The following is a 14,733-nucleotide window of genomic DNA, read 5'->3' as shown; positions in this document are numbered from 1 at the left end:
TCTTCACGGCGAGAGGATTAACATACGCAGTGGGATTCTGCATAGCGCAGTGTTGGCAAAATCCCTAGCGTCATTTTTATCACATGCTGTGATGGGGTGATTGTAGGTTCTTTCTGGATCAGCTGAATAACCTTTCTCATTCATGTCTCTTTTGTGAAATATTAAATCGAGGGCCCGTCTGCTCTCTCAGGTGGATGTAAAAGATCCCACGGCACTATTTTGAAGAAGAAAATGGGAGTTCTCCCCAGTGTCCTGGGGCCAATATTTATCCCTCAATCATCATCATTAAAACAGATCATCTGGTCTTTATCACACTGCTGTTTGTGGGAGCTTGCTGCGCGCAAATTGGCTGCCGCGTTTCCTACATTACAACAGTGACTACACTTCAAAAGTACTTCATTGGCAGTGAAGCGCTTTGAGACGTCCGGTGGTCGTGATGGGCGCTATGTAAATGCAAGTCGGTCTTTCTTTACACAGGGAGCTTCAGTATGCACCTAACCCACGGAGTGACTGAAACGGCAATGCTTGATGTTCACACTGCCCACAATCTACTCAACAGGAACAGTTAGCATCACCGTGATCAAATTGTTGCCTTATTGCTCTCTCCATCCTGCCCTTGTTTGTGTATGTGTGTGTGTATATCTCTCTTGTAATCACAAACAGCTGTCTACACTGAAGTACACATCACATTCATTAGAATTTAAGAATACAGCTGCTTTTATATTGTACTTTGTCCGCAGGAAACCATAGCACCGTTCTCACGCAGCCACCGTGCACATCAGAGTAAACCTAGCATACTTTTCCAGATCAGTGGCCAAGAAGACCCATTTTTCACCAGGTCTTTCTGATTGTAGCTGGCTTTCCTGGAGCTGGGGGTGGGGCAGAGGGGGGTGGGGTGTGGCGCGGGCGGGGTTGTGGGGCTGGAGGAGATTAGAGATAGGGAGGGGACGAGGCCATGGAGGGATTTGAAAACGAGAATGAAAATGTTGAAATCGAGGCGTTGCTTAACCGGGAGCCAATGTAGGTCAGCGAGCACAGGGTGACGGGTGAGTGGGTCTTGGTGTGAGTTAGGACTCGGGCAGCTGAGCACAGTACAAAAGGAGTCCATTTGGTCTTTCGAAGAGCAATTCAGTCAGTCCCACACCCCCGCTCTTTCCCCATACCCCAGCAATTTTCTCTCCCAAGTATTTATCCAATTCCCTTTTGAAGGCTCCTATTGAGTCTGCCTCCACCACCCTATCAGGCAGTGTATTCCAAATCCTAACCACTCGTTGTGTAAATGTCTTTTTCCTCATGTCACCTCTGGTTCTTTTGCCAGTCACCCTTAAATTGTATTTTCTCTTATTCAACATTAACACTGCACCAGCTGATTATGTGAGATCCCATGCCGGTACATTCCAATTTTTGATTGGTATACCCAGAAACTTTAAAATATAAACTCAGCATCAAAATTTGATACTTCTGAAATGAAAGGATCATTTTATTCCCCCATTAACGATGGTGACTTGTTCAGCAGAGGCATTAATTATTAAGGTTACGAAGATGTTACATGAGTTTCACCATCACCAAAGAACATGAGACATAACCCAGGGTGACCATGGTTTCCCGGAGCTTGTTTCATACGGAGTCGGTGAGGAAACTTTCTCGAGTTTTTGCTGACGGCCAGCTATTATATATTTTTCGCCTCCCCCATAACTTATCATTTCGACTGATTTGGGAGATGAGGTTGCACTGTCCAATAGATAGCTTAAGCATTTGTTTGCCCCTCATTTTTTCCCGTCTGATCCTCTGATTCCACCCACATTTACACTTTCCTAAACGTAGCAGGCAATGTTACTGACCAGACTGCACAGGTAATTATGTTTGCTATACGCTGAGCAGTTAACTGTAGATCAGATTGGGCTGGTGTCTGTTTGCCCTGCCTGAACCAGTAAAGGCTATGTTGGCTTTCCATCCTGAAACCATGTAGTAATTTGGCACCCCCTTTTGGTGAGGAAAATGTACTACGCCTACAGGAAGGCTTGAGAAACAAAGGATTTGCATTTATATAGCGCCTTTGACGACCTCAGGACGTCCCAAAGCTTTACAGCCAATGAAGTACTTTTTGAAGTGTAGTCACTATTGTAATGTAGAAAACATGGCAGCCAATTTGCGCACAGCAAGCTCCCACAAACAGCAATGCGATACTGGCCAAATAATCTGTTTTTTAATGATGTTGGTTGAGGGATAAATATTGTCCGACTCCCCTGCTATTCAAAATAGTGACATGTGATCTTTTACATCCACCTGAGAGGGCAGACTGGGCCTTGGTTAACATCTCTTCCGAAGGACAGCACCTCCAACAGTGCAGCACTCCCTCAGCACTGCACTGGAGTGTCGGCCTAGATTTTTGTGCTCTGGTCTTGAAGAAAAGTAGGGGCGCTATCCCTGGAGTCAATATTTATTCCTCAATCAACATCACTAAAACAGATTATCTGGCCATTATCACATTACTGTTTGTGGGAGCTTGCTGTGCGCAAATTGGCTGCCGCGTTTCCTACATTACAACAGTAATGGCACTTCAAAAAGTACTTCATTGGCTGTAAAGAGCTTTGGGATGTCTGGTGGTCGTGAAAGGCGCTATCGAAATGCAAGTCTTTTCTCTGTTAATGTCTGACCTGAGTATTTATAGCATTATCTGTTTCTGTTCAAGATTTCTAGCATCTGCAATATTTTGCATTCTTGATGTGTTCAGAGCTGGTCTGTCTTTTGCTCTCAGGATCTTGCTGGATGTCACATACTTGGAAAAAATGTCTGCAAATAGCTTTAATTACTTTCTGTAACTGATCACATAGTATTTGTATAAGAAATTTCAAATATCTAGATGTTAAAAACTGAACTGGTGCTGGCGAAATATTTGTCAAATGAAGTTATTCTCATACTGCATAGTCTTCAAAACTCGGGCCTAAAGATCACCTGTGCAGGCAATTGCATTTTCATTTGAAGTTGGCCTGGAATTGTACACTTTGTATTTCAGTTACCATTTTGGATGTGTTTCCTGCTTTATATCTTGTGTATAACCTCAAATGATCAATTCTGGGTAAATTTAAAAGTGCTAATTAAAACTGATGGTAGAATTTCCATAGGTGAGAATGAATGTGTGTGTTGAGATACTAACAGCGTGGGAAAATGTGGTTTTGTAAATATTTCCTTTCAAGCAGTTAGCGATTCTTGCTTTTCCTGTGAATTGTTGTGTTCCTCGATGTTAGAGATTTCGGGTGCTGGCAATGGAATCCTATTTAGGACACACCATGTCAGCATCAAGCACGCCCGGACATATGCCGAGGATAGCTCCCCTTTACCCTGTCCCAGCCTCTCAACAGCACCCTCTGCTGCAGCACTGTGACATTTCCATTTCTAACACCGTTCATTCCTGTGATCTTTCAATTGCTTTACAATGTGGACCCAAGAATCTGGGTTGAGACTGTCCGTCTGTGTAGCACCTTTACCAGTGACTGAGAGAGCTGTTCATCCGATTAGAATCTGATTTGAATCCAAGCTACAGAAGTAAAAGAATTTCATTCAAACTCCCTGCATTTAAAAAAAAAACTAAATGCAGAGTTGACTTGGCTGCAATTTTTATTGGCACCAGTCGTTTGTTTGTGGGTGGCAATGTGGTTGCTAAGGGAGCAAGTTTTCTTATTTAACATATCATTTTTTATAATTGCTGTCTTTGGGTTGCATGTTCAGCTTGTTCTAAGCTTCTTAGAGGTATGAAACAACAATAGTTCCATTTTGTTTTTATTTTGGAGTTCCTAATGGATGTTTTATTGTGGACTGCACTGTGCAGCATTTCAGTGCAAATGCAACTTCTAAAGACGTGTTGAAAATTCAAAGGGGCTCGGCTGGTAACTTTTATTTTGCAACTTGTAGAAATCCTTGTGATTTCCAGCATCTGTGACTGAACACTACCGCTGACTAACAGATATTCTGCAGAGCTCGGAGACATCCATTAAATCCATGCACGAACAGCTAGGTACATAATCCATGCAACCTAATCCTGGTTAATCTTATTGTTGGTTTCGGCAGCAGTAGCAGCACGGATGTGCCTGTGTGGAACCAGCTGTTGTTCGTCCTTTTATTCCTCCCCTCTCTTCAAGCAAAGGAATTCGCCTGTTTTGTTTCACTGAAAACTTTTCGTTAAATCGACCATATCTTCCCGACGATCATGATTTATGACATTGTCGTAGGTGAATTATGATGGTCTTTTAATCTTGAGGTAATGGATTTCATTCTGAAGCACTGGTGTGTCATTTCTGCACGTGAAAGTCTCCACGTGGAGCCTGTTAGTGAGCGAATCCCCTCATTAAATTCATTTAAAAAAATCTAATGATTCGGGCCCCTTTAATTGCTCCATTGGTTAAGGCACTGAGTAGCTGAGCTATGCAGACTAGGCAGGTCCCAGGCTTGTTGCAAAATTTGAAGATCAGCACGGTAATTATCCTGGTCAACATTTATCCCATAACCAACATCCCTGAAATGGTTGATCTGGTCAGTGAAGTCATTGTTGTTTATGGGAGCTTACTGTGTGCAAATTTGTTGCTGTATTTCCCTACATTACAACAGTGATTACACTTCACAAACAATTTTCCCTGTAAGCTGCGCGGCTGCGCACTGCTCCTGGGATCTCACGCGGCTGGCTTGCCGGCTTCACAATACAAACACCGCGCATGATGGTCCGCGAGGCCCCTAAACACATTGGAGGGGAACATTGTTCACAAGTACTTAATTGGTTGTGTAGAGCTTTGTGACATCTCAAGGTTGTGAAAAGCACTATATACAATGTAGTTTCTTCTAATTTTAATTCTTTATAATGGTTTTCATTTCTAAAAGGACTACTGAAGGTCATATTTTTTTAAACATTTTTGTCTTGTACAAATATTTACACTCTTGGGACATGGTTTAGATACGGAATACATCTTTTTGCACTGCTGTGAAGTGCCTTGGGATGTTTTACTACGTTAAAGGCACTAGATAAATAAAAGTTGTTGTAGATGTTTCACAATCTGATCATGTGAGTGCAGTGAACGTCACATGTGGTTTTCCAGTTCAGTTCATTCGGGTTGGGGTGCTTGGTGACCAGACTGAGATCACCTCTGGTCAGGAAGTGCTGGGGGCTTGTGGAGAGGCAGTGAGGCAAAAGTTAGAGGCGACTCCTTCCTTGAGCGCTTCGTCAAATGAAATGGCAGAAACTGCTGTCGATGCTGTTATTCTGGAGTAGTAATTCATTGGTCTTGATTCTCGCATCTGTACCGTATATCGGTCCCAAGCAGTCACATTAGCAATTAGAATATGAAATATTTTTTGATTTGATATCACTGTTGTGTTCCATTCATGTGCCCAGTGTAACTTTGTGCTTCTTCATTCTACAGGTAAGCACTGTCACACCTGTAAACTGAGATGACAGCAACTGCACTGCGGATAGGGGACCAATTAATCCTGGAAGAGGATTATGATGAAAATTACATCCCAAATGAACAAGGTATTTGAACTCTGGTTTGTGTGTATCTGTGTTTGCTACTTGATTTTAAGTCCCACAAACAGCAAATTGGGCAGAGATTCGGCGCTGCTCGGGTAACACACACAGCCACTGGGTGGCTCGAGATTGGCCCAGAACTGGGCCGCATTAATAATTTATGCACCAACTGCAGGTGCCTCCACAGATAGCTCGCGCGTTGAAGAGGATAAATGATAGGTCGCTTGCTTTGTTGGCAGGGGCCTGGAGGTAGGTTCTGAGAATGGGGTTGGAGCAGGCAATGGGGGTTGGGGGAAACGACGGTGGAATTGGGGTTTGGGGGCGGTGGGGGGCGGTGGCGAGGAGGCATGTGTTAGCCAGGGCATGTACTTAGTCCACAGGAAGACTCTTGCCTTTTGTTAGGGGGCAGCAGCAACAACAGCTGATGAATCCTCAGTGGGACAGGATGCTCATGCAAATTGGGCACAGGCTGTCCTGCTTAATCTATCAGCGCGGTGGCCATTTTACGCCTGAAAAATGGGCACAACCCAATGTCTACCCCCAAGATTCATCTAGTTCACCGTCTTTTATCATCCTGGTAGTTGCATGATACAACAGCAGTGGGGTTTTTGATTAATCATAGCCATCAGTCTCATATCAATTAGTCGACAACAGACCCCCGACATGAGGCAAGGAAAACCTCGGTGGTTGAAAGCTTTGGGAAATGGTCGGAATTTTGCCTACCTCGGCGGGTCCGATGTGGGCGGTGTCCGTGGCAGGTCGCGACCCCGCTGCTTGCTCCATCCCGCTGTTGAAAATGAACTTCCCTTAATGGGGCCTATTAAGCCCGCCCAGCCCGTTACCTGGCCCAATTCGATGGAATGGGTCTCGTGATGTCATTCATGACACGTTTTCAGTCTGGATCTTTAAAAGGGACCCTGGCGACATTAGATTTGAAGTTTCATCTAACATAGTGCTGTCAATGTACTATAGCATTGGAGTGCCGCAAACACTGACCATGAGTCCACAGAGGGTTGCACCCAGGTTCTCAAATGATTCCCTCCATATGCTCGCAGGGAGGACCTCTTAACTTCCGATGGGCTGAAAAGACCTCCCTAAGAGACCAACGCAGTCTGGTTGCAGATTGCAGAGGAGCTCACAAGCAGGGATGTCTTCAGGAAGACCTTGATGTAGTTCTGCATATGTTTCATATTTCTTCTTAGATCAGGAAACGTTAGTACACAGCCACACTCCACTGCATCCTGCTGTGCCTCTCATCACATCCCCACCACTGTGCCTTCCCTACCCTACCCCTTCACATCTTTACACTGACATACCTTGCACCTCCACTCATCCCTCTCTATCGACATTATCACATCCCCCGACTCACTAACCACCCCTCACACTCGCCCTCATCATAGTTTAATCATATCAACTAACAACACACAAGGATAGCCACTTGGATGTTTTATCTGTTGTTTATGTAAAGTTTCTGTTAATGTGGTGTCAAACATAAAAATCTTTACTTTCAACACTTTTGATCTTGGACAGATTTGTGTGCATCTTTTGGAACTGGCTTAATGAGTTGCAGTGAATGGTGAGATGTAACAGTATCCCCCGCTATGGTGATGAGTGTGAAAGGAATGGCTTGGCCATTGTAGGGATGCTTTATGGCGCTGGCACATCATGTGGCAGCGATATGGGTGTACAAGTTCACTAAATCTGGCCTATCAGGCAAAAATGTGCTCGGGTGCTGGTGCCCTGTGCAGCATCAAGTGATTGCAGAGAAGTTGTAGGTGCTGCTTGGTATTGGGGCTCAACGTGGTCCGATTCTGAGGACCAAGGTGAGACAGTATTCCATCAACATGGGTGCTGTTTATAGATTCCAGATGGAATACATTTCCAGATACCAGCATCCGCAGTATTTTGCTTTTGTACTGATGGACTAGATGGCAGGTGAAGTACAGATGACAGAGGCATTCTGTCAGTGGTGCGCAAGTTCTTCCAATGAGGTGAGACTGGATGGAGACTTTACTGGAAAGACTTGCAACCTGCAGAATCTGTGCTGAAAATGGACTGAGCAACAGTTTCTGCCTGAGGAAAGTGATCATCTGTCAGGTGGGAGTTTTTACTGCACATTTGATGCCGTCAAGTAATCAGCTGGAGCAATGGCCACGGAACTCCCGCCTCAGGTTGACAGACATGGTTCCCGTGACCATGCAGTGAAATTTAAAATGAGGTGAGGGGCGGGGTGTGGGGTGGAGGGTGGAGAAAGGCCCTTGAGTGCCTGTAAACGACCTGACAATGATTTAAATTGAGTCGCCTACTGCTGCCGGTCTGGTCAGGTTGGCTCCACCATGTCAGACGTGCCTGGGGGGGGAAAAGCGCGTGGGAGCGAGATGCCAGCGGGTTCCCATTAACAACTTTCTCACCCGACCTTCCACTGATCGCGTTCGCTCCCACTCTGGAAAATTACGGCCCATAGGTCCAAAGTCACCTGTTCCTCCCAAGCATGCTACACTTACCACCTCATGTCTCAAATTACTCGTGTACTCGTATCCCAAAATATTATTTTCAGAAAGAAATCTTATCTAATTTGCATTTGAATGAATCAACACTATGTGCTTCCACTATCTCCCCAGGGAGTCTGTTTCGTAGTTTTATCACTTGCTTGCTGAAATAATGGGAGCGATCTTAACTCTACCCGCCCAGCAGAAACTGGCAGGGTGGACAGATTACTTTCCCCTCCCTGAAGATGCTGGGAGGTAATGATTGCCGATTTTAACTCGAGCAGCTGAGCAGGCTGCAAGGGCACCCACCCCAAGCTAGTGGGCTTTTATACATGTGCATGTTTGGATCCTGATTTAATTGAGACCCGACTGCAATTTTAACTCTGCAACCTGAGTGGGAAGCCGCAGCGAGTTTCCTGCCAGACCAACCTAGTGGGGAAGAAGATCGGGGCTCTGAGGTCTCAGCAGGTGGCCTCTGCGGCATGCTATTTGGGCTTCCTGCCCAAAATGGTCGGGAAATCAGTCAGTGGGATTTAAATTAAGCCCGGGAATTAGAATACCCCAGGCCACGTGTGGAATAGCGAGTTAAACTGGCTCGGAGTTAAAATTGGGCTGAATGTTTCCGCAGATTAGTTTTGAATTATTCCCCCTTCAAGCGTAGGCCATGTCCTCTGCTTCTACTGCTCTCGATGAGGTGTAATAACTGGTCACGGTTTACATTATTAGTCTCTTTAGTATCCTAAAAACAGTAATCATGTCACCTTTCAACCTTATTTCCAGTGAGAGCATGTTCAATTTACGAAATTGCTCCTCATAATCCAATCCCTCCGTCCCCTCAATCGTTTTGCTTTCCCTCTTCTGTTTACTTTTGATCGCTGCAATATTCTTTTTGTACCGTGGCGACTAGAACTACACATGGTATTATAAGCGCAGTAGCACCAATGATTTATAAGGTGGCAGGATTGCCTCACTATTTGACCTTTTAATAAATGCCAACATCTGATTGTTTTCTGTTTTTTGGTGGTGTTGGTTGAAGGAGGAATATTGGCCAGGACACATACTTCGTTCTCACCATCCATAATTAGGAAAAAGGCCTGTCAAATGCATCGGAGTGTTTGCCTCCCAAACATCTGATAGGTCCTTTTCTATGATGAGGTTATTCAGGACGGAACAAAAAGGCAGCTGGGCTTGCAGCCTTGTATAATTCAGAATTTATTGTTCAAATACCAGTGGGAGCAGCAAGAGGCTGAATTAAGTAAATGGCATGCTGCCAAACGGGTGCCTTCCAGATCGAGTTTTACAACTTAACAATCACTGGAGCAGCCACTGCTGAGTTATGGCCTCAAAATAGCAATCTACTGCTCCCAGCCTTCAGAACAAGTCCCTGTATAAACCGATGAGGCTGGTAGATTGTGGTTTTTATGTGGGTAACTTGTCAGCAACCGGTCTACTGGTTTTTGTAAGTTGTAAAAGTTGATTTGAAAAGCACACAGTCAGCTGAATGCAGTTCTACAAACAGATAATTTATCACTTTACTGCATCCACTGACTTAAAAAAAGAGCAAAATCTAAACTACAAGCAAATATAAACTCTGGCTCTTGTATTTCATGACTAACAGTAAATAGAAATCTTGAGCTGATGGATAAAATGCAAAGTTTAAAATGTTAACAATTGGAAGCTTGGTTCAGTTGGTACCAAACTCACTTCCTGAGTCCAAAGATTGTGGGTTCCAGCTCTACTCTGGACTGAAGCACATAATCCTGGCCAACTCCTCAGAGCAATACCAAGGGAGCGCTGCATTGTTGGAGGTGCTGTCTTTTGGATGGGGCATTGAACTGAAGTCTGTCTTCCTGCTTGGGATGATGTAAAAAAGAGCCCATGGCACTATTCGAGGAGGAGCAGGGAGCTCTCCCAGTGTCGAGACAGGTTAGGTTAGAGAGATGGCAGATGGAGTTCAACATGAATAAATTTAAAATCATGAAATTGCGTAGAAGAAGCGAGGTTGTGGATTACATATTAAATGGTAACGTGCTGGAGGTAGCAGAGCAGGAAAGTGTTCTGGGGGTTTTAATGGATAGATTCTTAAAACCATTAGTTCACTGTTTGTAGACAGTGAAGAAAACAATTAACATGCTGGGGTATACAAGGAGGTGATGGTAAAGGGCTTGAGGTCACATCTGGAAGACTATGCTGAGCCTAGTGTCTCTCGCAGGAGATATACAGAATTGCTGCTGAACACAAGACGGCTGAGTTATGAGAGAAAATGCTCTACCTTGGGACTTTACTCTTTGGAGAAGGTGCGTGGGGGTCTTGATCAAGGTCTTTAAAATTTTTGGTGGTTTGGAGAATTTGGAACCTGGAAAGCTCTTCTGGACACACAACTCTAGGATTAGGGAATGTAGGCAGTCATCGTGAGTTTTTAAAAACAGACACGAATGATGCATGACTATTAGTTCCATAGCAAGGAATCTGATGGGAGACTTTCAATAGTAGACTAGATGGACCGTAGAAACATAGAATGTAGGTGCAGGAGTAGGCCATTCGGCCCTTCGAGCCTGCACCGCCATTCAATATGATCATGGCTGATCATGCAACTTCAGTACCCCATTCCTGCTTTCTCTCCATACCCCTTGATCCCTTTAGTCATAGGGGCCACATCTAACTCCCTTTTGAATATATCTAACGAACTGGCCTCAACAACTTTCTGTGGTAGAGAATTCCACAGTTTCACAATTCTCTGAGTGAAGAAGTTTCTCCCCATCTCAGTCCTAAATGGCTTACCCCTTATTCTTAGACTGTGACCCCTGGTTCTGGACTTCCCCAACATCGGGAACATTCTTCTTGCATCTAACCTGTCCAATCCCGTCAGAATTTTATATGTTTCTATGAGACCCCCTCTCATTCATCTAAATTCCAGTGAATATAAGCCTAGTCGATCCAGTCTCTCCTCATATGTCAGTCCTGCCATCCCGGGAATCAGTCTGGTGAACCTTCGCTGCACTCTCCTGCACAAACCATTACCATGTTACTAAAAGTCAGTGTACTGAATGACTACTCAAAAATGAGTATCCGAGTTAAATACTGCACTCTGTGAATTAAATAACAGTGGATGTCGGAACTGTGTGCTGCATTTTTCAGAGTTACAATATCTGAGCTGTGTGACAGTCATTGGGAAGGAAGGAAGAAATTCTACGAACCAGAGTTCCATCAGGGGTTGCTATGCATAATGACTGACCAGCTCCTGATCATTTGTATTCCATGCATGGACCCCTATCCATTAAAATCATAACTGCCTGTTTAAAAGATCTTCTCAATTCAAAATTCCAAGATTTTCTGGTGTAAATAAAATGCAGTGAAGGGTAATGCAGCGACATCAAACATAATACATGCGTTACAAGGCCTGAGACATCACGGGACATGGCGCGCTTCTGTTTTGTTGCATTGAATGCTAAGTTTGTATTAAACGTGTTCCGAGTGATTTTGAAAAATGGCTTGCTGCAATTACAGATCTGGCTTGTCGGGTTGCCAACCCTCCAGGATTGCTCTGGATTCTGCAGGAGATTCATCTCCTGGACAAACCCAGGAGAAAAATCATAGGGGCATTTTTTTCATTTTCTTTCAAGACTTCTGTTTATTAGTTATAAAAAAAAATTGGAGATGAGAAAATATGCTGTTTGGGCATTTATGGTTGGAAGCAGGAAGCCACATGATGAAATCTCCAGGAATAGGTCCAACCTGATGGGGGTTGCCAATCACGAAGTATCATACAGCAGTTGAGTCAGGGAATATTTTTGACAGCAGGAGGTAGTTATTTACAATCATTGAGGCAAAAAGAAATACAATAGAATAGGCACCCAGTAATCTGTCAGTGTAAAAGGGAGCCCACAAGGACACAGAGCTTGAAGCCACTCAGCTGGACAGTGGAGGAGAGGTGTTGGAGGAAGATAGTGTGATCAACTATGTCAACCTGAAGAGAGATTAAGAAGGATAAGGAGAGAGAGTGCAACATGGTCACAGTCACAGAGGATGTGATTTCTATCTTTGATTAGAGCCAATTCAGTGCTGTGGCAGGGAGGAAACCTGATTGGAGAGGTTCAAAGTTGCAGGAAAGATGGACACTGATTATGGAGGCTCCAACACGTGCAAGGTCTTTGGAGAGGAAAGGGGGATTGGAGTTGGGCTGGTAATTTGCAAGAATAGAGCAGTTAAGAGTTGAGTTTTTTTTAGGGGGGGGGCTTTGATGACCGCCAATTTGAAAGGAGAGGGGGTTGAGACAGTTGAAACTTAGAAATTAGGTGCAGGAGCAGGCCATTCGGCCCCTCGAGCCTGCACCGCCATTCAATAAGGTCATGGCTGATCATTCGACCTCAGTACCCCTTTCCTGCTTTCTCTCCATACCCTTGATCCCGTTGGCCGTAAGGGCCATATCTAACTCCCTTTTGAATATATTTAACGAACTAGCCTCAACAACTTTCTGCGGCAGAGAATTCCACAGGTTAACCACTCTGAGTGAAGAAGTTTCTCCTCATCTCGGTCCTAAATGGCTTACCCCTTATTCTTAGACTGTGACCCCTGGTTCTGGAACTTCCTAGCATCGGGAACATTCTTCCTGCCTCTAACCTGTCCAATCCCGTCAGAATTTTATATGTTTCTATGAGATCCCCTCTCATTCTTCTAAACTCCAGTGGATACAAGCCCAGTTGATCCAGTCTCTCCTCATATATCAGACCTGCCATCCCAGGAATCAATCTGGTGAACCTTCGCTGTACTCCCTCAATAGCAAGAACGTCCTTCCTCAGATTAGGGGACCAAAACTGAACACAGTATTCCAGGTGAGGCCTCACCAAGGCTCTGTACAACTGCAGTAAGATCCCCCTGCCCCTATACTCAAATCTTCTAGCTATGAAGGCCAACATGCCATTTGCCGCCTTCACCGCCTGCTGTACCTGCATGCGAAACTTCAATGACTGATGTACCATGACACCCAGGTCTCGTTGCAACTCCCCTTTTCCTAATCTGTCACCATTCAAATAATATTCTGTCTTCCTGTTTTTGCCACCAAAGTGGATAACCTCACATTTATCCACATCTGCCATGCATTTGCCCACTCACCTAACCTGTCCAAGTCACCCTGCAGTCTCTTCGCATCCTCCTCACAGCTCATACCGCCACCCAGCTTAGTGTCATCTGCAATCTTGGAGATATTACATTCAATTCCTTCATCTAAATCATTGATGTATATTGTAAATAACTGGGGTCCCAGCACTGAACCCTGCGGCACCCCACTGGTCACTGCCTGCCATTCTGAAAAGGACCTAACTCTCTGCTTCCTATCTGCCAATCAGTTCTCCATACACGTCAATACATTACCCCCAATACCATGTGCTTTAATTTTGCACACTAATCTCTTGTGTGGGACTTTGTCAAAAGCCCTTTGAAAGTCCAAATACACCACATCCACTGGTTCTCCCTTGTCCACTCTACTAGTTATATCCTCAAAAAATTATATAAGATTTGTCAAGCATGATTTCCCTTTCATAAATCCATGTTGACTTGGACCGATCCTGTCACTGCTTTCCAAATGCGCTGCTATTTCATCTTTAATAATTGATTCCAACATTTTCCCCAACCACCGATGTCCGGCTAACCGGTCTATAATTCCCTGTTTTCTCTCTCCCTCCTTTTTTAAAAAGTGGTGTTACATTAGCTACTCTCCAGTCCATAGGAACTGATCCAGATTCAGTAGAATGTTGGAAAATGATCACCAATGCATCCACTATTTCTAGGGCCACTTCCTTAAGTACTCTGGGATACAGCCTATCAGGCCCTAGGAATTTATTGGCCTTCAATCCCAACAATTTCCCGAACACAGTTTCTTGACTAATAAGGATTTCCTTCCATTTCTCCTTTGCGCTACACCCTCGAACCCCTAGTATTTCTGGAAGGTTATTTGTGTCATAGAAACATAGAAAATAGGTGCAGGAGTAGGTCATTCGGCCCTTCGAGCCTGCACCACCATTCAATAAGATCATGGCTGATCATTCCCTCAGTACTCCTTTCCTGCTTTCTCTCCATACCCCTTGATCTCTTTAGCCGTAAGGGCCATATCCAACTCCCTCTTGAATATATTCATTGAACTGGCATCAACAACTCTCTGCGGCAGGAAATTCCACAGGTTAACAACTCTCTGAGTGAAAAAGTTTCTCCTCATCTCAGTCCTAAATGGCCGACCCCTTATCCTAAGACTGTGTCCCCTGGTTCTGGACTTGCCCAACATCGGGAACATTCTTCCTGCATCTAACCTGTCCCGTCCCGTCCGAATCTTATACGTTTCTTGGAGATCCCCTCTCATCCTTCTAAACTCCAGTGTATAAAGGCCCAGTTGATCCAGTCTCTCCTCATATGTCAGTCCAGCAATCCCTAGAATCAGTCTGGTGAACCTTCGCTGCACTCCCTCAATAGCAAGAACGTCCTTCCTCAGATTAGGAGACCAAAACTGACCACAATATTCCAGGTGAGGCCTCACCATGGCCCTGTACAATTGCAGTAAGACCTCCCTGCTCCTATACTCAAATCCCCTAGCTATGAAGGCCAACATGCCATTTACCTTCTTCACCACCTGCTGTACTTGCATGCCAACTTTCAATGACTGATGAACCATGACACCCAGGTCTCGTTGCACCTCCCCTTCCTTAGTGAACACAGATCCAAAGTATTTGTTCAATTGGT

The 14,733-nt window shown here is 44.6% G+C and overlaps 1 protein-coding gene across 8 annotated transcripts in view; it reads left to right on the top strand.

Annotated features, from left to right (window-relative positions):
- LOC139276457 (centrosomal protein of 164 kDa-like) overlaps window positions 1-14,733 on the top strand; it is a 209,885-nt gene that overhangs the window by 19,619 nt on the left and 175,533 nt on the right. For all 8 annotated transcript variants that reach the window (XM_070894480.1, XM_070894479.1, XM_070894476.1 and 5 more), the window contains one exon: window positions 5,412-5,521. In XM_070894480.1, the coding sequence (XP_070750581.1) occupies window positions 5,440-5,521 (82 nt within the window). In that variant the 5' untranslated portion in view covers window positions 5,412-5,439. The remainder of the gene's footprint in view (window positions 1-5,411; window positions 5,522-14,733) is intronic.

The sequence above is a fragment of the Pristiophorus japonicus genome, chromosome 11 (assembly GCF_044704955.1).
Source record: "Pristiophorus japonicus isolate sPriJap1 chromosome 11, sPriJap1.hap1, whole genome shotgun sequence".
Classification (NCBI taxonomy): Eukaryota; Metazoa; Chordata; class Chondrichthyes; family Pristiophoridae; genus Pristiophorus; species Pristiophorus japonicus.
This window is presented reverse-complemented; position numbering and strand designations above follow the sequence as displayed.